The sequence below is a fragment of the Argiope bruennichi genome, chromosome 11 (assembly GCF_947563725.1).
Source record: "Argiope bruennichi chromosome 11, qqArgBrue1.1, whole genome shotgun sequence".
Taxonomy (NCBI): Eukaryota; Metazoa; Arthropoda; class Arachnida; order Araneae; family Araneidae; genus Argiope; species Argiope bruennichi.
In genome coordinates, this window is record NC_079161.1 from 41,327,165 (window position 1) to 41,352,963 (window position 25,799).

Below are 25,799 nucleotides of genomic sequence, written 5' to 3' on the forward strand. Positions count from 1 at the left end.
AAGTTTGGAAACAAATAAAAGAGTAAAAACTTATGTATAAAAAAAGGGCCGAATAAAAATATACCATTCAAAATAATGTGGCGACTTTGTGGGCAAGAAAACGACAAATCAATCTTTAATCATTAAATTATATTACATAGTTTTGTATCTTTGTATATTTCTTTTATTGGTTTTAGAACTTCTCTGGTACTAATATCGGGATTATAAAGGAATTTTGGAAAAGTAAGTAGGGTTGATTGGGATTTATCTCGAATCAGCATTATAATTGCGTAAACAACAAAATGCGAGGCGATGATACAAACACGAGGCGTATATAGCTTTAGAAGGTTTCGCCTCCATATCTTATCTTATAACTTTAAACGAGCAATTTCGTGTATTTTGGAAACGGCTCTAACAATTTGGATCATAAGATATGAAGGTAAGGTTATGCTTTTTAAGTTTATCTATTTAGGTATCTTTCCAGAAAAAATGCAGTTTTGCACACACACACACACACACACACACACACACACACACACACACACACACACACACACACACACACACACACACACACACACACACACACACACACACACACAATGTTTTATGACTAACTATTTGAATAAGTACTATATTCAATTTCTACTTCGAATTGTGGACAATGTTTAGAGCAACATGAATGACGCATTTGTTGCGGGTCCTCGGTTCATGCTTTTTGCTTTAATTCTCTTTTTATGTATTTATAATTAATATTTTTGCTTTTAAAGTTTATCTATATAGGTGACTTTCCTAAAAAAATGTGATTTTACACATATATCATAGACTGTTCGAGTATAAATTAAAACGATAATTACAAAACGTAGAGAGCTGGATAAATAAAATTTGGTATAGAGATTTAACACCTATAGTGTAGTCACCTGTCAAATTTTGAGCCAAATCCAACCATGGGTTGACTGTCTGTCGATCTGTAGTTTCCGAAACATCTAAATGCGATGATTTAAAAAAGCAATGTCTTAAATATATCAAATGTGGTACTGGATTTTGTGACTACAAGTGCAGTTTTGTGTCCAATTCTTGTATCAGTCGGTTGAGAAAAACGTGTCTGAAACTGAAATTCGACTTTAGGATACTATTAACGCATGCCAGAAATTAATCGCCAAATAAGTCGGTATGGATCATACGATAGATTCAGCAAAAATGATAATTCACGCTAAAAATTTATATTTTGTTACTATTGTTCGCCAATGCCATGCAAGGCGTTGTCTGTCATGACGAGTTTATTAGAAGAGTATGCGAGAAAGTTTTATGGAGACCACTCCCGCTGGTTCTGCAAATTTAAGTGACATGCTAATAAAAAGAAGTGCATTTAGATCAAACTGATGTCTGTCTGATGGCGAGTCTAATCAGAATTGTGATAAACATATATGATCTCTCTGATGGCTGATCTTGTCATAATAATGCAACGTTGTAATCTATTTTATGTAGGAATTATCCATGTATAAATGCTTATTGGAATTTTAGCCACTGAATTGAAATTAAATAATTATTTTAATGATGCATTACAGTAGTAAAAAATTTTGTGGGATCAGTTTCCTATAAAATATGAAACTTTTTGATTGAAAGCTAATCTGAAAGGAAATAGGGACTGTTTCTTTCTCGAGGCAAGAATCAAGAAATGGTAACTAAAACTGCTTTATTCCATATAACTGGCCCAATGCCTCAAATTATTTAATGTCATACAATAAACAAATCCCAAGGGATAGATCACTTTGTAACTGAGGGCGAGAAGCTTCCGGCATGGTGGTTGGTTCTCGTCACCCTGGTGGGTATAGAAAAAGGTGAAGGCCTGGCTCCTCCCATATATGACGGGACTTACTTCCCAAGGGAAGTGTTGTACTGTGGCCGGTGATGGCCTTTAGAACTGAGTGTTGCTGTTGCTTAGTGATTGCTTAGAACTGAGTGGTCTTTAGAACTACCCGCCAGTGTTGCTGTTGCGACGTTCCGGTCATTCAGATTTTTCCGTGTTCCTTCCGGCAGTTCGGAGTGACCAGTTTGTGGTTAAAGTTTAAACCAACTGGAGTGATCCCCCCAAAACTTTCTCGCATATTCTCCCATAAAGGTACCACCCCCTAAGGACGCTTTACATGGCGCTGATATACAGTTGGCATAAAATATTAACTATTGGGGGGAATTTAGCACTTTTACTGAATCTATCGGATAATCGTTGGCGGGCTGTTTGGCTATTAATCTCTATTAATAGTATCCGAAAATAGAATTTGTGTTTTAGACACTTTTTTCTTAACCGAATGAAACAAAAATGTGACACGAAATTGCACTTGTAGTCACAAAATCCCGTACGAAATTTGACATATTTAAGCCATTGAATTTTTGAATTATCGCGTTTACATGTTTCTGAAAGTACGGGCCGACAGACAGTCAATTCCTCGTTGGATCTGTCTCATAATTTCATAAGTGTCTACACTATAGATGTTAAATCTGTGTACCAAATTTTATCAATCTAGCTCTCTTCGTTTTATAATTATGGAAGCGTTTTTGAGCTATCTTTGTCACAGACAGACAGACAATTTCCAATAATGTATTTTTCGAATTCTGGGAGATCCGAAACATAGAGATTCATCAAAATCTCGAATTCGAATTTTTTAACGATTATTTTTCTTTCTCTATACTACGTATAGGAGAAAGTAAAAAATTGCATTAGACCTAGTGGCAAGACATAAATGATTACATCTTCAAGCTTTTGAGACATATTTGTGGAATACTTTTGTTTTTCGTAGTAAAATTCCTTTTTCAGATTTGTGCATATAGTTAAGGCCCGAATCACCCGAAGATGGAACTTTTTGATCTTTAACAATGTTCACGTGATGAGGCGCTATCTAGTTAGAAAATTTCTAAAGTTAGCTAATTTCTAAAATTTAACTTTGCATTACATTAAGGATGTATCATCTATCATTTTTTGAATATTAATGTTGATACATTTACAGAGTGTATAATTTTATTATAAGATTACAAAGATATTATTTTTCCTTTAAAGCACTTGATATAAGATCATTATAAACATCTCCAGCTGATATAAAGTGAGATATGATTTTGAAATGACAAATATTTCTTTGACATTGAAAGAAGATGTGTCATAGCCCATATTACGTCTGTAAGAAGTAGGAATTCTCTTTCACATTTCATAGGTGGTAAAATTTCGACTTTAAGAACGAAGAATTCCAGGTCCAAAACCCAATTCCATCGAATACCCGAGGACGGTAACCCAGCAGTAATGTATCGTTTTCGGGTTTTAGGTTCAAAATCTGATTCTACCGAAGAACCACCATTAATATGGGTATTAAATCCGTCAGAGTCAATATGTTCTCTCGCTGTATAAGGTGGAAATTTGGAGGGGTTGCTCGCTAAGGTATCGTCCTTATCATCTGATTGAGTCTTCAGAATGTGAGATTTGTCTCAAAATACTCATAACGTTGCTTTAAAATGGGATGTTAATGTAAGCAATTAAAATAAGCTAAACCAAATACTCAAGGGTTTTGCGGGATAGATTAATGTTAAATTTGACGATAAAGGTTCTCCCACTAATACGGTATAGAAGTTCAGAGATAGAGGATGAGTCTAGATCGTGGCCCGAAATTGCAAGTTCCTCTCCAAGTAGTCGGTGTGTTGTTTTCAGATGTTTATATCATTAAGGTCAAGCAAACTTACAAGGGTTCGTTTCTGGTTAATCAAATTTTGCCTTGCTTTTTTTTAGTTGAACCTTATTTCCTACTGAAGTGTATTTTTATTTATTGAAATGGTGCAACTTTCAGAATAATGCTGGGGTCTAGAGATTGTAATGAAATATCTACTTTCGAAAGAAAGGGTTAAAAATTATTTTAGAATTTTTTTATAAATAAAATTCTTTATTGGCAATTATTGTATGTTTTCATTCTCCTGCGCATGCGCCAGTTAGTTAATATAAAGTCTCTCGTGAAGGAGCGATAGTTTCTTAACAATTTTTAGCACGAATAACTTGCCTTTGACGTACACTGCTTACAACTGTAAGTTTTTACTTTTCAGTTTCTCAAATTGTTTTTCTTTTGATCATTGGCCTTTCGAACTAGATGCTGACATAGTGACACAGAGATGTAGACTCATTTTAGTGCATTGTATTTTAACATTATTTCGCTATTACTTTTCTAGTTTCATTCTTTTTATAAGTCATAATGAATTATATAAAAAATTCCAATGGACTTACTTTCTGCTTGATAGAGCATAAGAAAAATCCTATTCATGTTTAAGTACATTATCTTACAAAGTGAAGCTTTTATTAGATCTTTGGCATAGAAATTTAATTCTTGTAGCATATTCTTAGAGTAAATATGATTAACAGATTGATGCTACACAAAGTTTAGCCACGAAATTAACTGATTAAAAATAGAATGTGTATTATTAGAAATATACAGGGAGAAACATCGGCTTTATAACACGATAAATCTATTTTTAAAAGCTTTAAAATGAAAAATGGAATAATTTGCTGCTGGCTCTGGTGTCTAACACTTTGAGATGAAGCGTAAGAGTTCATTAGTATAAAGGATAACAGATCAATTTAATTCCATTGTACTTTGACAAATTTCTTTAACTAAGCCTCCTATTTATTTTATATTTATCCAATTACTTGCATTCGACGAGTATACACATCAATCCAAATTTTAATTCTGACTCTGTCGATGTATTTTTCATCTAATAAAAATGAAATCTTATTCTCTTTATTATGATTGTTTGCAAAGTTTACAGTGCAGCACTTTGTATTACGTTCTACTTGTATTTGAGTTATCGCTTGACTTTTAAAAGTTAAATTTAAGGGACTTGATGGAAAATTCCTCAGTTAACTGATTAAGATTCTTTAAATTATTTTAGTGCAAACAAAATAGACCTTTAAGAAATAAACTTTAAGTTAATTCAATGAAAAACGCTTTATATATCCATTAATAACTTATAATTTTTGAGTAACATCCATTGAATCTTAGTAGGCCCACTTAGTAGAATAATCTTAATTATTCTGCCAAAAATCAGCCTACAAACCGTTAATATGTCATAACAATTAAAAAAATGTCCCAATCAATGTAGAATTATTAAATATATTTCATATTTTAGAAAAAAGCCTAAAAATTATGCATATTGATATCATATTTTTGTTAAAATCTGAACTTGCATATAAAGAATTTAAATGCAATAAAATCTTTTAAGCTTTTTTTTAACAAATTATAAACTAGCATTTACAGTAATAAAACAATAAACCAAATGTTTACAATATTTCAATAATTTGAAAATAAGATTTCGTTTGTTGCGAGACTTTAACAAAAAAGTTTTATGCTATTTTTTAAATATGAAATTGATATTCATGTTTAATATTATACTATCTACTAATCAGTATAACAAAATAAAACTTATATTTACAGGCGGAGTTGCCCCCACTAGAATAAGAGGTAGCTGTAAAAGACTTGTAAAATGGGAGGACAGACGGAGGTTAAGAAGGAAGAAGGGGAAGTATCTCTGCAAAACATTCTAGAACAAGAATTACAAGAAAACGACGCACTTCAAGTGCCACCAATAAATCCAGAGCAAATCGATGTACCTCAACAATTTGATCCACAACAGCAGCAAGAAAACGAACCACTTCAAGCTTTGCAGATAGATCCAGAGCCTGAGGTAGCAGAACAACCAGAGGGAATTCCCCAAGCTATGCAAGAAGGTCCAGAGGAGGAGGCAGAACATGAGGAAGGAATTTCTCAGGATTTTCAAGGGGATCCAGAACCTGAGGTAGAACCACAAGGGGAAGAAGTTCTCCAGGTTTTGCAAGGAGGTCCTGAGACTGAAGCAGGAGAACAAGAGGAATTATTTAACCAGGCTTTGCAAATAGGTCCAGAACTTGAAGTAGAAGAGGGAGTCCTTGCTTTGCAAGGCTATCCAGAGCCTGAGGTTGGAGAACAAGAGCAAGGAGCCCCACGGATTTTGCAAGCATATTCAGAGTCTGAGGTAGAACAACAAGAGGAAAGAGATCCCCAGGCTTTGCAAAGACATCCAGAGCCTGAAGTAGGAAAACGAGAGGAGAAAAGAGGTCCAGAGCCTGAAGTAGGAAAACGAGAGGAGGAAAGAGGTCCAGAAGCTGAAGTAGAACAAGAAAGAGCTTCTCATGTTTTTCAGGATTCGAGAAGAGAAATTTTACACCAAATGCCGCATCATAGCATTATGCTTATGGCTTCTGAGCTTTATCGATCATCAAGGGAAGAAGCCAATAGAGAAATTTTACAGCAAATTTCGCAACATATTGTACCTATGGCATTTGAACTTCTTCGAGCATCATGGGAAGAAGCCAGAAGGGAAATTCTACAGCAAAATTCGCAACATAATGTTGTGCCTATGGCGTTTGAATTTCTTCGACCATCATGGGAAGAAGCTAGAAGGGAAATTTTATCTTTAAACTACGAACAAGCAGAAATTAGAATTGCAAATATCATGCCTATTGATGTGATTGACATTGCAAGACAAGAGTTAAACGCTTATCAGAGAAATCAGACAGTATTGTTAGAATACATTTTGAGACTAATATTTAGAGTGCAATTTGGAACATTGACCCATTTTTCGCCTATGGAAGCTCCACCACCATTGTTAGCACTGGAAGCTCCACCACCATTGTTAGCACTGGAAGCTCCACCACCATTGTTAGCACTGGAAGCTCCACCACCATTGTTAGCACTGGAAGCTCCACCACCATTGTTAGCACTGGAAGCTCCACCACCATTGTTAGCACTGGAAGCTCCACCACCGTTGCTAGCTCTGGAAGCTCCACCACCGTTGCTAGCTCTGGAGGTTCCGCTATCGTTGCTAGCTTTGGAGGCTCCGTTACAGTTATTGGCCTTGCATAGGCAATCCCTTTTATCGTTTTCGGAGGGATTCTTTTTATCAGTTCTTGATGTTCGATCCCTTTTGCCAACCTCGGATGTGCGATCCCTTTTGCCGACCCCGGATGTGCGATCCCTTTTGCCGACCCCGGATGTGCGATCCCTTTTGCCGACCCCGGATGTGCGATCCCTTTTGCCGACCCCGGATGTGCGATCCCTTTTGCCGACCCCGGATGTGCGATCCCTGTTGCCGACCCCGGATGTGCGATCCCTGTTGCCGACCCCGGATGTGCGATCCCTGTTGCCGACCCCGGATGTGCGATCCCTGTTGCCGACCCCGGATGTGCGATCCCTGTTGCCGACCCCGGATGTGCGATCCCTGTTGCCGACCCCGGATGTGCGATCCCTGTTGCCGACCCCGGATGTGCGATCCCTGTTGTCGACTCCGGATGTGCGATCCCTGTTGTCGACTCCGGATGTGCGATCCCTGTTGTCGACTCCGGATGTGCGATCCCTGTTGTCGACTCCGGATGTGCGATCCCTGTTGTCGACTCCGGATGTGCGATCCCTGTTGTCGACTCCGGATGTGCGATCCCTGTTGTCGACTCCGGATGTGCGATCCCTGTTGTCGACTCCGGATGTGCGATCCCTGTTGTCGACTCCGGATGTGCGATCCCTGTTGTCGACTCCGGATGTGCGATCCCTGTTGTCAGAAGAAACTGAGAAGTATTCCCAAGTGCAGAAAAGAAAAAGGGTAGATCTACAAGAGCCATCAGAGTTTGTATCGGTGCGGGGACGGGAACCAGCCGAGGCGCTTGCTGTGCGGCCTAAAAAAACAAGAAAAAGTGTAAGAATGCAGCATCAAGCAGAGCTTTTTGATCCGGGAGAGCCAGATGCATCTTTAGATCCTGCAGAACTTCAGAAACTTCTTGAATATGAAAATGAAGAAGAGAATATCGATCCTGGAGAACCAAATTTTCCTGATCCTAGAGAACTTTTGAAGGATCTGAACTTTGGGGAAATGAAAGCCGATGATCTGGAAGCAGAACCTGTTAGAGATTCAGAAATGGAGTCTGTTAGAGAGTTGGAAACTGAAGCTGCCGGGGATCTGGATACTGAAGCTGACGAGGATCTGGAAACTGAATCTGATGGGGATATGTTAAGTCAGGTATGTGAACCTCTTATCCCTCCTGCGGCACAACGGCCAAATCAAGATGAAGTAATTGATATAGAGTTAGACGATGCTGAAGAAGATGCACCGTGTGCAGGAGTTCCAAACGACGGAGGTAAATTTTATAAAATATTAAGTATAATAATCATACAAAAATTCAATTCGTTTTAATGATTTAGATTCTCCTTGAATAAAAAAAAATTCGGAACTATCTTTGTTTTCACAATAAGTCAAAAATGGATGGAGCTACATGAATTAAAATAAGGCTCGTTGTCTTATGATTAAAATTGTACATCAAGTCGAAAGGAATTTTGTTCATTTCTCTTTGTATATGGGAACAGATTAGGTATAAAACTATTTTTGGCGCAGCATGGTCAAATATGGCTCTTGCGCCAAAAATACATATCCGAATCAACACTACATATGAAATTTTTTGTTGGTTCCATCACAAGATAGTTCTGAGTTATTTTTTTTTATAGTTTTGTATCTGTTTTTGATAAAATCAGTCAACAGATCCATAGACAAGCCTTTTGGTCTATGGATCGGTGTTGCGTGAATTCGATAAGCTCTAAGAAACATAAATGAAATTTATGGCATGAAGTAGACATTAAATTCCTCCAAATTTTTCACATAGTTGTTCAAAGCTAAGATATTCAATTTTCTTGGATATTCTATGAAAAAAAGGTATTATTGTGGCAGTAGATAATATTGTGTGAGGTAGATAGTAGGTATTGTTGTATGAGTAGATGATATAAATTATCTACTCAAATGAAAGGTATTGTGTAAATGGGCCAACTAAGCTCAAGGGGTTTGAAATGGTAAGAAAGGGAAAAAAAATTTTAATTTCTTTATCTCGCTTTAAATGTTAAAGATAAAAAAAAATTAAATTTAGAATAATAATTTCATTATAATAAATTATTTTTGTACACTAAAATTTATTTTATAGCTATGTTCTCTTAAAATTTACGAACCTATAACTTTTTTTGTATGCAAGAACATAAAAATACATGCCAAAACTGTTGTTGTCGCTAGATCGAGACGGTTTCATGGCACTGTCGGAGAATGGGCTTCGGAGATCAAAAGACACCGGTTGGATATGCGATTGTAGGAAAACTATCGTTTATACTGGTAGTGTACTTACGCTTGATTACATAAACTATTTTACTACTACCTGCTTTCCGTCTGGCATTCTTTTTAACGTTTGAAATGTTTTAAAGTCAATTATAGATGGAGTTGTTTCATACTCCATAAGTACGTTTTTTTTTTAAAGCAAAACAGTTCAGCGTCATCATCGATCTAAATGAAGCGATAAGACAATTTACGATTTAAGGGATGATAGAAATATTTTTTTTTCATGAAACATAGCCTAATGAAATGCATGCAAATATAAAATTCTAAATGCAATAATTTATGAAGAATCCTTAATATCAAAAGAACATGATTATATGTATGCAGAATGCAACTACTTCTATGACTCATTGGGCCGCGGCTGCGTTCACATTGAGATAAATGGAGGGTTTAGTACTCAATAAGAAGTGAGAAGATACTTATTATAACAGTGCGTTTTGGTATAAAAACTGTCTTCTGGTTTGGTGGGCAAAGAAATGAGTTCACAGAACTCCGGTCCACCCTTCCACCACATTAGATCAGATGAGTATACTGTATATAGATTGTGAACATAGAAAATCTACTATTAAAATCAGTTTCAAATATCGGGACAAACAAAAAATGCTATGCTGTCTCTTGGAATGACAGTTTAAGAATTAATAATCCACTTCTTTTGCAGGAGATCGTCCGTTTAATCGTAACGGAAGATGTCGAGATGGAGAAATAGATATGGAAGAGGTAGAAAGAAAAAAAGATGAAAATTATCCAAAAGAAATGCAAGAATTTATCATGTGGCTTTTCGGTGGGATCCTGCTTTTCATCATCACGGGCAATGTATTGAATGTTCTTTCTTACGTATATGACTGGAGAGGTCTTCGAACACACACTACCATTATTCCAGTGATCTTCAATGTGACTACTCCGATGACTACTACCATTTTCAATGCAACTAGTTCAGATTTTGATGCGACTACCTCAATGAATGACTTGACATTGAACATGACTGATATGGACATTTAGGTCTATCAATACGGTAACATGAAGGTTTTAATCAATAAGAAGATGCAACAAGGTTTTTACAAGGTGATGAAGATTTTAACATGACAATATAGCTTTAAATTTGACTGCAAATACTCGAAAAGTTAACTCGATATTAATTATTATAAATTTCGTCTATATACTTGTGTTCCACCCTAATTCTTACATTATCAATATTCACTTTCGAATGTTCTTGAAGATATAAGCTTTTTAGTTCATTATTTGTCATCCTTCATTTCCTCCCCTCCTCCTGACCTGTTCTGAACATCAAGATAACCACTCCGCAGTGTAGCTAAAAATATATGGTGAAATATTAGATTTAAACGCGATTCTTGACGATGTATATTTTCCTAAGAATCAAGATTCTGAATGTTATAAAGATTGTTGAAAAATGTTTCTAAAAGCTATTTACACTTTTTCTTAATTTAATTTCTGTGTTGTATTTTAATTTATTGAACCAAAATGTTTTTGTATGTAATAAAATTTTACATAAATCTGTATTGTTTTGGTTTTATTTAAATTTCTAACTATTTTAACAAATAGGCTCGCTACTTGTTCACATTGAGCACCCGGGAACTATTAAATGCCATGAACTGGATTCGGTTTTATTATTTGCCATTATATTAGACAAAGTACTACATTTTCATATAACTTAGTGAATATGTAGAGTTCATAATAGTTATAAAAATATGCGTTATTGTAGAATAGATGCTGAAATGTACTTCTGTTGAATTTTATTCGCCGATTTGACCTTGCCCCCAAGTTAAGAAAAAGACTAGGTAAAATTTGAGAAACCAGATTTAAATTCCATAAGCTTTATATGATTAAGTCAGAAAACAACCATGCTTGTACATATATTTTAGGAATAAATTCATATTCTCAATTTGCCCTTTTTTTTAAGGTCCATCAGAGGCTTTAAAAAAACCCTCATATTACAGACTTTCGAATGTGGTGGACATTTTCCCTTACGAAGTACTTCTGCATTGTTCGTGAGCACATACACCGTGTTCCTGTGTCCAAAAACGAGCAGTTTCTCCTGCGTTTTCTTGACTAGTCATTCATTTATTCCCATCGAGCCACTCCTAATTTTTATACAATTTCCGATAAGCAATACCAAATCGCGGTTACAAATATTTTTTCAAGACAAAAAAAAATTTTTCTTCATAAACTACTAATTCCACGAGAAACTCGCTGGGTTTCCGCGTGAGCGTTAAAATAAAATTGCTTTGCTTTTCCTCGCGAGTTACTGATCGCTCACACTCCACGTGAGCGGCTACTTTTCTTGATTGCCAAACAAACAGGAAATCTTTCTTACATAATTTTCAAGACAATGGTAATGCGCTGCCATCTGGGGTTAAGAAGAGAAACTAATCCCGACACAGACGGTGTATTCAGTACGTCGAAAGGAGCGCATTATGCTCAATGTGGCCTTGCATTCAAAACTCAGATATATTACGTCTTGTAGCATGTAGCTTTCAGAAAAATAAAGGACTTATTGCAGAGTAAAACTCTACTATTTCTTTCAATTCATTTTTATTTGAAACAGTATGAGTACAAAACCATAATCTTGAACCCTGGTCAGATGCCAAGACCCAAATTACTGCGACTTGATTGGGAATCTATCACTCAAAGCTTCAACATCAGAGTTAAGTAGATTGATTCTAGAATTGAACGGTGCCGTGATTTTTGAAACAAGCCCCAAAGAAAGATACTTTAATATACAGCTATTTCCGCGAAACAATACAGAGAAGAAAACTCGATGGCTGTATCTTTCTGAAGTAAATTATTGCATTATATATACAAATAGTTTGCGATGCAAATTGGGATATGGATTTAATTATCAAAGGAAACTTTTTACCTGCGCTTGAATAGACAGAACGATCAACACGTTGGCTGGTACTGTTCAAAATTTTGCCAAGATTTCTAATTCTGGTGACAAAATGAAATGCCAAATTTTATCCAACTTTTATTGCATTTTTACTTTCTCCTTTACGAAGCATAAAAAAAAATACACAATGTTCAAAAATTTTGAACTCGAATTTGACGATACTTTATGTTTTAGAACTTCCCTGAATCCGTGGGGTGGGGTAGGGGGGCGACTAGATTTTTATAATTCTCTATCTGTTTATAAGTGCAATAACTAAAAAAATGCTTTGAACTAGAAAGATAAACTTTGGTATATGGACTTTAAACAAAATTTGTAAATTTATATAAAATTTTCTAAGAAATCTATCTGTCCCGCGCTCTAGGTACAAGTAACGCGATAACTATAAAACGTAAACAGGGAGATAAACAGAAAGGTAGAACAAAGGTTTAGCTTCTAAAATATAGGTTCATACCAAATTTGGAATCAAAGCCGTCATATATATGATAGTCTATTGATCTGTAATTTAACATGAATTTAAATGTGACAACTCAAAAATGCATCAACTTTGATGCATGAAATTTGATATACATCTGAAGCGTAGAGGAACACATGATGTGTTATTTTTTATTATTGATTAGTTAATACACAAAATTCGGCTTTAAATATAAATCTGTTTAAAAAAATTAGTGCACATTTAAGTGCGTTGTAATATGAAATTGGGATTTAGTATCTAATATTCAAACCCCTATCAAATTTTGAAATACATTTGGCAAAGGTTTGATCAGTTGTCGGTCTGTACATTTGTGCATGTAAAAGGAATAACTAAAAAAAAAAAAAAATGTAAAAACTTAGATAAATAAAACTTGATATATGATCTATTTACAAAAAGTGTAGTTTTGTGTCAAATTTTGGTTTTAATTATTTGTAAAAAGGCATTCAAAACGCGTCCCCAATTTCATTCTCTATACAACACAGTCAGTATAAAGTGTTCGTTTGCATAATTCTAAAAAAATTTTTTTAAAAAATCTGTGATCTGAGGTTTATGATATTTCCCGAGATTTCATATTCTCCAAGAAAATACAAATAATTCATGAAAATTTATAAATTTAAAATTCAGAGCCGTCGTGTGAAATTCGAGATTTAATATTCTGACGGTTACAATACTTTCTTCCTGTTCTTCCCATGATCAACGATTCTTCGGTCAAGGCTACTATGGTCAACGAGTTCGGTCAAGACTATGCTGCGATATAAATCAACAAGACCATGAAGAAACAAATTGCAATATGGCATTGCATTTTTCCCTATTAAAACTCGATTCATTTCTTTGGGTATCATTTGGGATTACGGTTAACATTTTTCATTCTGTTCTAAAGATATATCAACTGGTACTAAAATGCATCCGATACAGCGAAAGGACTTCAGGAGTTTGGAATATATATAATATATTCCAAACTCCTGAAGTCCTTTCACTGCATCGGATGCGAAAATCCAAGAAAGGAAGTTCCTCTTCATATGTCATCCTCGTCCTCTGATTATGATTTGAAATTACGAGGCATGTCCTAAAATAGTCTCAAGAAAGTAAAGAAATCGCATCTTTTCAACAAAATTATAATGCATATTTGTAATGATTTTAATTTCTGATCATGCGAATAGTTCCTTCGGAAGTGAAGAGAGAAATGAAATTGCTGGTTCCTCGAAGCGCATGCTCCAACATACATATATATTTATGCAATAGAGAAAAAGAAAGAGATTCTGCACAAAAAGTTATATACTTGTTTTTAATTTTTGTGTTCCACTTGTAATTTTTAAGTTGTGAGTATAACGTCAGTTTGAAAACTAATTATGATTTTAATTTTGGTACGATTGCATTTATGAACTTAAGTAATGATGTTGTTTAGTTTTTTTGCTGTGACTATCTTGATTATGATGCACCGGATAAGTTTTCTGGGACTTCCTTGATTAGAATTTTATTATAATACTGGGTTATTGTTTTTAAATTTGCTAATAATTGCGGATGGGGAGAAAAAAAGTATTTTTAAATTAAGGATATGATAAATTTATGCGTTTTCTTTTTAAATTCAAATGTTTTCTTTCTAGTAATTTAATTATATAGACCGAAATAACCCAACAAATTATTATTTTTCGTTTTTACGATATTCTACTTTTGAGTAAAATACTGCTTATCCATATATTAAAAAAAAAATTGACATTTATTACACCTGTAATCACGATTGAGGAGAAAAAGTACGATGTAAAAATTTTTAATCTTTAGATAATAATGAACCAACTCGTATAATAGACAATAGCAAATTTTAAGAGCAGTTTTTTGTATTCATTATACGTATTTATATTTTTAATATCTTATTAATCTCTCTTGTGTGGAGTATCGCTAAATATCGATTAAAGTCCTAGCAACCATTTTTCATTAGAATCCGCTGAATTGGGAATAAATTATCAAACACTAACTTTTGATAGACAAATCTATCCTCTGGTTAATTTGATTTGATTTTATAGTCCCCCATTTGGGGATGTATAGTCGTAACAAAATTAAGGTAATTGCAGGCGCTTTAAAATTGCCATTTAAAAGGGATCGGAATGTCCCATAGCACGATTCTGCATAGTAACTTTAAAACTGTATTAAACCACAACAGTACTTCAGTCAAATTTCCCGAAGATTTGTCTCGTATTCGTAAGAAACACCTCCTGTATCTCCCTGCTTTTGAATTTGATATTTAAAACTCCCATAAACGACGTCGTGTTATTTCGAAACGCTTGTTCTCCGTTGATTAAGAGATGTCATTTTTCAACTGATAAACTTTTTTTTCCTTTTGCAGAAAAAACTTGGGAACCCTTTTTTGGCCGTTTCCAAAGCTTTTTTTTTTTCTCGAGAAGTTCCACCTCGAAATTTTAATTACAGATTAGAGAAATATATTGGTCTCTTTTGATTCGGTGCTTGCTGACATACTCTCTGCATGTGAGCTAAAAGATTTCAGGCTGGAGATGGGTGGAGTACTTGAGGTATATTAAATCTGATGCCGAATGTTATGTGCCTTTCCACTAGTGTGATGTGATACATTTGGAGGAGGTTGAAGTTTCGCATTTAATACTCAACACCTGATCATGATTCAAAATTGCGAATTCAGTTAGAGAATCTTTCGGTTTGCTTCAAAATGGTGTGTGTGTGATTTTTATTTAACATTATCAATATTTGAGTAGGTACCTTTTTATAAAACACTTCAATTTTGTTTCCATGTATAGTTCTTGGGAAGTTGTACTGATTATTATATTTGCAGTTAGACGCGTCTTAATACAACTTTACACTTTCGGATGCTGCTTTCTTAAATTCTAATTTTTGGTAGAATTACATTAAAAAAAACCTAAAATTAAAATCTATTGCATAATTTCTACTTAAATTTGATATAATATATTTTGCTGTTCCCGAACTAAAGAATCTGTCATCCAAAATTTAACTCGATGCAGATAATATCCTCCAATTAAATTCCATGAAAGAAACGATTAATTTAGAACAATTAATTTGTAATACTAATCGATATTGGTGTGTTTATAGCATTTGAATTTAAAATTGCATAAATTTTCAGCCTAGAATGTGCATTCAACCCATTATCACTGCAGTGGTGCAATGAAGTGCTAAAAGTCAATATAACGAAATAGGGGTTCCCGATTCAGGATTAATCCAAAACGCCTGACGCTGGTGACATTTAAAGTCTAACAAGCCATAAAAAGTCTCGTGTCATGTTAATAAAACTAACAATTGAAAGCTGATCAGGCTGACGTGATAAGGACGGAAAGTACCTGTTTAACAGTTTATTAGTATTTCTAATTCACTCACTATGAACACGGTATATTGATAGATATAATCGGACATATTTGTAAAATCAAATGTTCCATCATGGTTCAGAGGTTTCCATTATGTATTAATTTAACTCGTTAGCTAAGGCATTGAAGTATAATTAGTATAATTGGTAGTCAAGGTATTAAGTATAGTTAGTAAGGTATTGGTAGTCTATCAGCCGTAATAAATATAATGGGTGATAGACTAAAACGAATATTCATCATTACTTATTAGAAGTCATGGTAAAGGTACTTACCAGTTAATTGATGTTTATTCCAAATGTATTATAGAATTTTAATTCTGAAACTCCTTAATCATCTCAAAAGGGATGGTGGAAATTGATTTGACATCATGGTATAAAAGAGCTTCTTTACACAGGAAATTTGTTGACTGCTTTAACAGCATACATCAACAAATCCTCGGTATCGGAAAAGAACCAAGATTCTTGACTAGTGACGAAATTATAGGGACACGCATGCTTATATCGTTGCGAGTATGTATTGGGCAATGACTTCCTGCTCATGGCTTATCTTTATTCCTTCTTTGAAGTATGACTGCACGTAAAATGTTTAAGATTAGGCAGTTAAATGACCTGCTCATTATGTAACTATGCCTTGAATTCATTGGATTGAATTGCGATTTCGCTGTGTTCAGTACAAACCATTTACAGCCAATTTCTCCTTTAGCAAAACGGAAGACATGAGGAGACGACTTGAACCAGAAGGAAAGCGGCCACCAGAAGTTGGGGAGCAAGGATTTGCCGAAGACCAAGAAATCTTGGAAGAAGAGACTCCATTGCAAGAAAGGCTTCCACCAGCTGAAGATGCCCCTGAAGCGATAGTATATGATATACCTATAGCTGTTGAACATCCTCCTGACCGGCCTATACCTGTTCAACATTTTCCTGACCGGCGTGTACCTCTCCATCCGGCTGAAATACGACTAGCCAGTAAGTTGTAGAATCGATTTTGCGTGTTGCTCAAGAAACTTGCAACGAAATTGGTCCAAGCAAATTTCGACTTACTATAGAAATATTTCAATCAGTTCCGTCAGAATCAATCGTATGAGAAATTGATCCATTTCATAGTTAGATTTCAGTTAGGTTTTTAAATAACTTCATTCTAGAATCGAATAAATATATGAATATACAATATATTTGAATCTATAAAAGATAAAATTATGGAAATAACTAAAAGATGGAATAGCTTTCTTTGGCTCTAGAAGTCATTCTTTCTCGAAGACTTTAGAAATAGAAATTGATACTATACGCCCTTGAAAAAACACAGATATTGCACAACTTAAACACAATTTTCAAAATGCAAGTGTTGAAAAGAATTGCCCATATCTAAAGTACTCGGTCTAAAAGTAAACATGGTTGGCGTAGTTTGACCGAAAATGGCATTGCGCCAATGCATCCAGTCAACCATCGGTCTAAAAGTGATGCAACAGCTAATATTTCAATTGAAATGTCTATTTCTAGTTAAATATGCGGAGGTGTATAGAAGCAAACGGATCTTAACAACAGAATTGCATAGGAATGGTAATTTAACCCTTTGCACTGGAGAGGCGACTCATTGTCGCCAATTGAAACTTGACCAAAAAAGTTTATATAATTATATATAATATAATTAGCTCTACAAAGTGTTCTAAGAAAAAGACGGGAGATTTAAAAAAAAATTATACCTCTTGACAATGAAATGAGTCTTTATATTCTATTAATAATCATGATCTAATTACTTTCCCGAGTTCAAAGGGTTAAAATTAGGGACACATTAGATAAGTTTTTCTTTGCGAGCTGTCGATGATTCAATTATTGATAGCAAAATGAAGCATCAAATTTTTCAATCTTTTAAACTTTATTCATTTTGGTAGCAAATTATTACATTTGAGAGAAATTATACTTGGAACATTTTATCCGAATTCTGTAGTTAATATTCGAAAACCGACTACTGAAATTCGGATGGATTTACAATCATTTTGATAACATTTGGTCCATTTTTGAAGTGAGCAATTTGTGTGATCCATGGGGCAATCGAAATGACTTCCAGCAAAATGTATTAAAACAAGCAATTTTTTCCAATAAGAATTGTTTAAACATAAGAGGGATCGTAAATGTCGACTATATTTTCGTCTTTTTTAAAATTATAGTCATAAGCATTAAGATAATTTGAGAGGCAGTTAAAACTAGATTAACTAATTGTAAAAAAAGCTTCTGCATTCAAATGATTTACAGGTGTTTTAATGAAATCATAACTTATAAAACCATTCCTCAATGGTTGCTTCACTCGAATATTATCTGCCTTTATTCGGTATCATTTGTGTATTCCCCATTTTTGCCATTTAGTGAATCGATTCAATTTATTCTCGATTCTATCGTAAACACTTTGAGCCAAGGCAAAGTGGTGATGCAATGTTTTAAGATGGCTTCGCAAACCACGTAGTTTTTTGGAGTTTGATTAATCTAAAACAATACACGGATTTAGTAGTATAAGATACATATATTAAATGCGAAAAGTATATTAATATTTTATACTTAATCTTTCACAATATCCATAAATATTCTCTCCAGTAGTGCGTTTATAAACAATGTCCATTCTCCCTACCAAATCTTCGATAATCAGGATACCGAATCAACCTGGAAGATGTGTCGTATCTGCAGAATAGACGCCAAGAATAAGTGAAGTTTATGTGTACAACTTTTGTTATCATTATTCCGGACTCTTTTCGGAAATTCATTACAATTATAGAGGGCGATTCACAAAGAAATAAACTTTCCAGATGCTATAAAACAGTAACAAAGACACGAAACGTCCTAGCGAGTCGTAAGGTAGATGTAGTCTTATAGTTTCGCCCTTAACAGAAGTCGCATAGGCTTTTTGTGTTCTCCAGTTCAGCAAAACTGTTGTGCAATTGTGTGTTTGATAGCAATTCCGAAAGAAGTTCCGATTAGAAGATTCTATCTATCAATGGCATGGAAAATTTAAAACCAAGGGCTGTTTGTGCAAAGGTATAAGTCCTGGCCGACTGACTGTATCGCAGGAAGTCATTCAAAGAAGCCTGGGGAAGACGCAGAGGGTGAGTCGAAGTGCAGATTTCTCAGCCCACCATCTGAAGAATTTTGGGGAAAAAAAATCTGAAAATGATTCCATAAGAAGTGCAGGTGTTGCAAAATCTGAATGACTTTGACAAACAAAGGCGCCTTAATTTTGTGCCGTCATGCAGCTTAATTTTGAAAATGATTTTACAAGTCACTTCGTTTTCGTTGATGAATCGGCATTTCACGTCAGTGGGAAGATGCAAAAGCACAATGTTTCTTTTTGGGAAAAGAGAATCAAATTCATAGGGCAACACATGCGAGATTCCCCTAAGGTAAATTGGTGCTGTACAGTGTCCAGAAAAAGTGTGACCCCTTCTACGGGGTAGCAAATGGAACATCTGCGACTCTCTAATTAATCTTAAAATCACCCCATACAATTCTATTACAAGTGACATATATATCGCTTTGTTCTTGATTTACAGGGTGCGACAGAAAAACTCGGACAAACAATTTTTAATACAACTTGATCAAAAATAGAACAATTATCGTGGGTTGAGATTCGGCGAGTATTGTGCCCACTCTCCAGATGATATAACGTCGGGAAAATTCGCTTTGCACCACTCTTCTCTTTTTAGCCTTATGAGCTGGTGCGGAGTCTTGTTGACATTTTCACTTTACATTGCCGAAGTACACTTTGGACCACGGAAATACAGTAGCTTCTAGAATGTTCCTCTGGTACACTTTTTGATTTATTTTAACGCCTTCGCCCACAAAAACCGGATGTGTTTTGCTGCTTGCGCAAATTCTGTGCCAGACCATGACCGACTTTGGATTTTCGCGATGTTTAACAACTGCTGAAGTGCTTGGAACTTCTATAGACTAGATCCTATAGTTCTAGGAGTTGGGAGCTTTTGGACGGTAAAGAACTTCTCATTAGTGGAAATGAATCTATTTCAGCGCTAACTTGCGACCCTTTTCAAAAGTTTTTAGCGTCTTTTAAGCCACGAGAATTTGTTTTCTTCAGTGAAAGTTGAATTTGTTAGGCTTCAGTCTAAGATCCGTTTTTGTCATTTGTTGTACTGATCGGTTACTGATTCCCAGTACACGAGCGATCTTTCTCATGGAAACCCTCGAATTTCATTGAAATCGCTTTTTGACAACCTTGCGGCTACTGAAAGTGTTCACCATACGTTTTCTTTCACTTTCTGGACTCGAACCATCATTGCCATTTCTTTGAATTGGCAGACTACATCACACAGTTTGCCGGGGCACATTAAGCACACGAACGACTTCATACTGTCGTTTTCCTTGCTTAAACTCTAAAATAGCGCATCTTTTGCTTGATATTGTAAAAAAAGCAAAAAAAAAAAAAAAAGTACGTAACTAAAAGATACATTATAAAACGTTATAATTAAAGTGACAAACGAAAAAAAATTAATAAAAATTAAAAAGAAATTAATTTCTACTCTTTGATGCAATAACTTTGTCAGTTTTTTTGCCGTACCCTTTATAGTGTATTGAAACTGTATACTTTATGAATCATTTTGTAATACTTAGACTGAAATTACTGCTGGAGATTTCTGGAAAAGACTAATTCAGTTTGCACTAAAAAAAACTACTTGAATTATAATCTTGGAAGATGAGTCTTCCAATTCTCATTGAAATTTGATCAATTTAGTTTAAAGCAAGACAGGGGCTGTTAAAATTTCAAATCGAATTTGTATAACCGTACGAAATCGATGTGTCGGAACCCAGAAAATTTCACAAAATCGAATGGAGGATTATACAGACTATCTAGAAAAATTGGCCGTTTATAAAACTGAAAATTAATCAATATCGCGAGCTTACCAATTTCTGAAGTTTTCTAAATCGGACGATTCTATGTGCATATTTTAATGTATAGTTTTATCCTTTACATGTTCAAATTTCATATAGGTGCCATTCAAATTCGGTTTAAAATCTCGTATGATGCCAAGACGGTGCAAGAAAAGCCAAGATTTGTTTTGCTTCCTGAATGTCTGATCGGAAAATCACGATTTCTTCTTGTGACTACAGCCCCGCGACCTCGTGGTCCAAAGGTTCTAAGTTCGAAGCCAAATTCCAACTAAGAATTGCTATGCAATCGAATCTTTTGAATACCAACTCCATCGAGGTAAAATGTCCTGGTATGGTGCGGAATTGGAAGAGGGCAGAATTTGAATCGTGTCATCGAACCATGATTAAAAAGTACGAGGTCCGTCCAAAAAGGACTGTCATTCCGTGTCACTCGCTATAGAAATTAACTTATCTTGAATCGTTTTAAGGATTGAAGAGGTTAACTTCTGTCTATCACCGATTTACTTCCAAAGAAATTTAGACGCTTAATGTTACAGCAATTACTTTCGAGATATCTCGCAAATTGCAGTGAATGGGTTAAAGTGTTTTTCGATATACATGTCATGTCTATCTTTTATTTAGTATTACTTTTATTAACTGTAACGTAACTGTTTGAACGTGTTTTCAATTCAGTTTAAAAATTATGTGTTCTGGAAATGGATGCAAGAAAATGCCTGCTTATTTCCTCTTGAACTTTGCGCTATATTTTAGTCTTCGGTTTTTAGAGCTATTCTCTGCTCAGTAAGCACAGTCGTAGATGCGCTAGTAGGGCAGTAGAGTATTACCTTGAGATAATGCAACAATACATCCTTTTCGATGTTTTGCTCTAATCTCGCTGAAAATCGATACTTAATAATTTTGTATAGACAATGCATGCATTTTTTCAAATCTTAACAAAAATCGGGTACTTTATTTTTGCTTTTTGATTTTCAGAGTGGAAAATTCTAATTGAAATCCTCTTTTTCAGATATTCACCCGGAAGAACGGTTTCACGAAGGAAGACCTTACCGTGAGGGAGATGGAACAATTAGACGAAATACTGAAGAATGGAGAAATGCATTCGTATTGGGGATTGGAACCGGTGTGGTGTTAACTTTGTTTCTCATATGGATGGCCATGATTCAGACAAGGCCTAGACGACGACGATTTTAGCTCTTTCTGTCTGAATTGCCTTCATTTGTGACACTTCCAATAGTCTTAATTTCTTTTAATTTTAAAGGATATTTAATAAAGCGTTTCTAATTTTATCATCGAGTATCTTGTGTAACTTTTTGACTATAATTTATATTCTTATTTACCTAATTTAAATTGATGTTCACTTAAGTTATAGACGTTGGCAGCTATATATGGGGCTATAGACATCACAATTTGAACAGCCGCAGGTAAAAGAAATCCTAGATTAAAGATTGAAAGATCATATTTATCATTTCACTTGATATTTTCGGTGTACGTGGAACTGGTGCATGTTCAATCCATCGGGATCAGAGCAATGCTCGACGTATTGAACGTGCGATTGAATTGCACGCATCGTTTGCTGGTAACAAATAATGAAATAAAAGGAAGCATCTCTTTGATTTCATCAATGATTACAATTGCAAAGTCCATCGAAAGAAGCTTTAGTTATAAAAAATTGTTGCATAAAGTGAAAAATAGGTGAATGGTACAAATAAAGATGAAAATATAAAGCGGATCTAAAATGATAAACACATAAAGCATTATTAGAAGGTAAATCAAAAATATGAGCAGTAACATAGTTTTTAATAGTTGTAATCCTACATAAAAAAAAATACAAGCAGTGCCAGAATAATTGCATAAATCCGTCATCCCAGCCTCCTCTGAATTTCCCCACAAATATCTTTCAAGGCTTCACAAATCTTCCCCATCATCCTTAGCGAATACTGTCGTTTAAAAGAATTGCGGAAAGGGCCGATGTCAAAGAATGGCTTGAGGATTATAAAATTGGAAAAGACTGGAAATTTGGGTATACTGCCGAGATGAGAACGGAAACCAGTTGCGAATGAAGCTCTCGAAGTCGCACAGTGAATAAAACAGCCTCCAGTTCCAACTATTTTTCAGCAAGTGCACGATCGGTGTCACGCAAGTTGCGATTGCGTGGTTGACAGTACGAAAAATTCTGCGATCCATTTTAAACTGGTATCCATACAAGATCCTTGGGGTGCAAATACTGCCTTAATAATGCTATGAATTTGCTTGCCGATTTTTGGCGAGAAGTAGAGAACGTTTGGCAAATTCTATGGCTAGATGAGGCGCACTTTTTTTTGTAGATGGAGCTGCGAATAATCAAAATTGCGGCATATGGGGCGCTTTACTTCCTAATGTCTTGCACCAACAACTATTGCATTCTGATTACGTGATTGCATGGTATTGACTTACTGCTGATTTTTATCCTTTGACTATTTTTCTCCGGGAAAAATCTCATTCCTGATTATCTTAAAATGTGCTGTCATGAGTGCATGGTATAGTGAATTTCTTTGACAGCAGCGCATTCCTGCTTTACAGGAACGGCCATGTTTGCAGACCAGTATCTTCATTAAGATGGAGCAATACCCCACACTGGACGCCATGTCAAAGAACAGCTTCCTGCTAACTTTGGCGAGAATTGAGTAATATACTGAGCTTTTTCAGATGCCAGGCTACCTCGTCAGCCAAATTAAATCCCTACGATTTCGATTTGTGGGGATTAATAAGACAGTGTTTATGGAGGAGGAATTAGGAGTTTACCAGAGTTGAAAGCCAGCATTACATCTCTTGTTGCTGAAATTCGTAAAGTTCCTTCGCGCTACCATTGAACACATTATAATGCGCAAGCAAAACGTAATTGATATATATCAATGGAGTACACTTTCAGCATATTCTGTAACTGAGTAAATTTTAATGATTTTGAGATTTTGTCATTCTTTAGGCGCCACAATTCCCGTTGGTGGTCAAAATTTGAGCTATTTTTTCTATTGGAGAAATCTATCCCCCATGGTTCATATAACGTATATACCAAGTTTCATCAAAATCTGATAGGCAGAGGGGGCCTGAATAGGATCATTCTAATTAAACCACCATGCAAAACTTTGTACGCATATTTGTACGCTAATGGAGGTAACTATGCTTCAAATTTTAGAATCGCTTGGTGTGCATACCTATTAGATCCCTGGTGCAATTTTAAAGGCAATTTAAAAAGGATTAAAATAATAAAAAAAAATGCAATGGCATATTTTATCGTTTTATATTTAGAGGATAGAGGAATATGGCTACATCTGCATTTTTGATTATGTTTAAAAATTTCTCTTAGGGACGCATCATTCCTTTTAACCCTTCGCGTTCATTGTAAGGGTGATATTTCATTAACATAAAGATTATACCTAAATTTCTAAGTTTCTCTTCAGTTTACTAGTCTTCCCTGCTTGATAAGACACCTCATGTCCAAATTTTTGCTTTTTTAAAGTCCATAAAGTTTTATCCGTTGATTTAAATCTTGTTTACTTTTTTAGCTTTTCATATTCCATTCGATTACCTTTTTAAATGATATAATTTTACCCATTGTTTGGCTCAGCATGGTCAAAATCATGGCTCTTGCGTCATAAAACCTCAAACAATCAATCAGCTTACTAGTATATCTATAACTTTGGATCAATTTTTACTCATTTACCAGCACTCTAATAGAATCAATGAGCCGCAAAGATTTCACAACTACTAATCAATTTATTTACAGAGATCATCATTCAGCAGGGAAAGAAATATTCATTGAATTTTATTAAAAAAAATGGCAGCGATTTTGCAAGTTAATCATTCGAAAAGTCTTGCACTTTTAGAATTGACATAAAATATTCGTTATATAGAAGTTATATTAAAATAGTATGTATACTTGTATATATCCAAGAAAAAGAAACCCGGCCAATCCACAACGAACATGCTGATCCTGCTAGTAAATCTTGCTTATCTCTAAGACAAATGCCCTTGTAATTTCAGTTTGACATGCCTTAATACACCTTATAATGTAAAAAGATGCGATGAAGCATCAACAAAACTGAAATAGGACGACGTATATAAAATCGCATAACAAGGAACGTATTTACAATACTACAATGGCAGGAAATGAGCTAAAATAAGCAACATCATTCATATTCTGGTGGTACAAACACCTCTGGGGAACATAAGGAGGAAAAACAGATGATTTGCGAAAATATTCCGATTTTAATATGAACCTCAACGATCATAAATAAACATTAAAAACATTATTATTTGAGCAGTTATGATTATGATTTTATACCATATGAAACATTGATTTGAGCAGTTAGTGGGATGATATACATATGATTCCACTAATAGATGCGTATCTTCAATCGTTCGAAAAAATTCTCCCCCATTTCGCTGACTGCTTTAACGAAAGCATCCTAGAAAAAATGAATTCTTTCTTGAATGAACTTAAATTTTATGCCAGGTACTCTCTTGTAACCATCTTCAGAGGCCTTTGATGAATACGGATGAATAAAGTATCGGCATAAGGAACAAAAGCTATAATTTCGATAAATCACCTCACCAATAGTAATGGCATTTTTATATTTTAAAACTTATAGAACTGTTGTGGAAATAAAAACAATCTTAAAATACATTTTTGAAAGAATCCAGATTCTGAATGGAGCGTTAAAAGTGTTTCTAAAAGCTATTTACCCGTTTTTGTCTTACTTTCTGTATTGTATTTAAATAAAACTGAGATGTATTTGTATATAATAAAATTTATATAAAACATGCATTGTTTTGGTTTTAATTAAATCTTCATCTGTCCTTTCAACAAACATATTACAAATATTTATCAAGGAACTATTGCGTTCCAGACATTGGCTACTAGAATTTTATAAGGATGGACAATATTATAAAACTTCATGCAGTTTAGTTAATAATATATAAAGAAACATACATCAATATAACCATAATGAATATATTGAAATACACTT

The 25,799-nt window shown here is 34.7% G+C and overlaps 3 protein-coding genes across 4 annotated transcripts; all 3 read left to right on the forward strand.

Annotated features, from left to right (window-relative positions):
* The first annotated feature begins 3,977 nt into the window (after positions 1 to 3,977).
* On the forward strand, positions 3,978 to 7,715 carry LOC129956536 (YLP motif-containing protein 1-like). Its single transcript, XM_056068460.1, has 4 exons — positions 3,978 to 4,040; positions 5,442 to 6,100; positions 6,140 to 7,524; positions 7,632 to 7,715. The coding sequence occupies exons 2-4, from the start codon at positions 5,491 to 5,493 to the stop codon at positions 7,713 to 7,715; spliced, it is 2,079 nt and encodes a 692-aa protein (XP_055924435.1). The 5' UTR covers positions 3,978 to 4,040; positions 5,442 to 5,490.
* On the forward strand, positions 7,597 to 10,660 carry LOC129957334 (uncharacterized). The gene is made up of 2 exons (XM_056069605.1): positions 7,597 to 8,170; positions 9,842 to 10,660. Exons 1-2 carry the CDS (start codon positions 7,738 to 7,740, stop codon positions 10,180 to 10,182), a joined length of 774 nt encoding a protein of 257 aa, XP_055925580.1. The 5' UTR covers positions 7,597 to 7,737; the 3' UTR covers positions 10,183 to 10,660.
* A 3,151-nt stretch (positions 10,661 to 13,811) lies between these two features.
* LOC129957507 (uncharacterized) lies at positions 13,812 to 22,079 on the forward strand. Of its 2 annotated transcripts, none has more exons than XM_056069839.1 (3): positions 13,812 to 13,879; positions 16,607 to 16,869; positions 21,800 to 22,079. In XM_056069839.1, the coding sequence occupies exons 2-3, from the start codon at positions 16,620 to 16,622 to the stop codon at positions 21,982 to 21,984; spliced, it is 435 nt and encodes a 144-aa protein (XP_055925814.1). In that variant the 5' UTR covers positions 13,812 to 13,879; positions 16,607 to 16,619; the 3' UTR covers positions 21,985 to 22,079. The 2 variants fall into 2 exon arrangements, with proteins under 2 accessions (XP_055925814.1, XP_055925813.1); XM_056069838.1 differs by lacking the exon at positions 13,812 to 13,879 and adding an exon at positions 13,907 to 13,924.
* Positions 22,080 to 25,799: the final 3,720 nt, after the last annotated feature.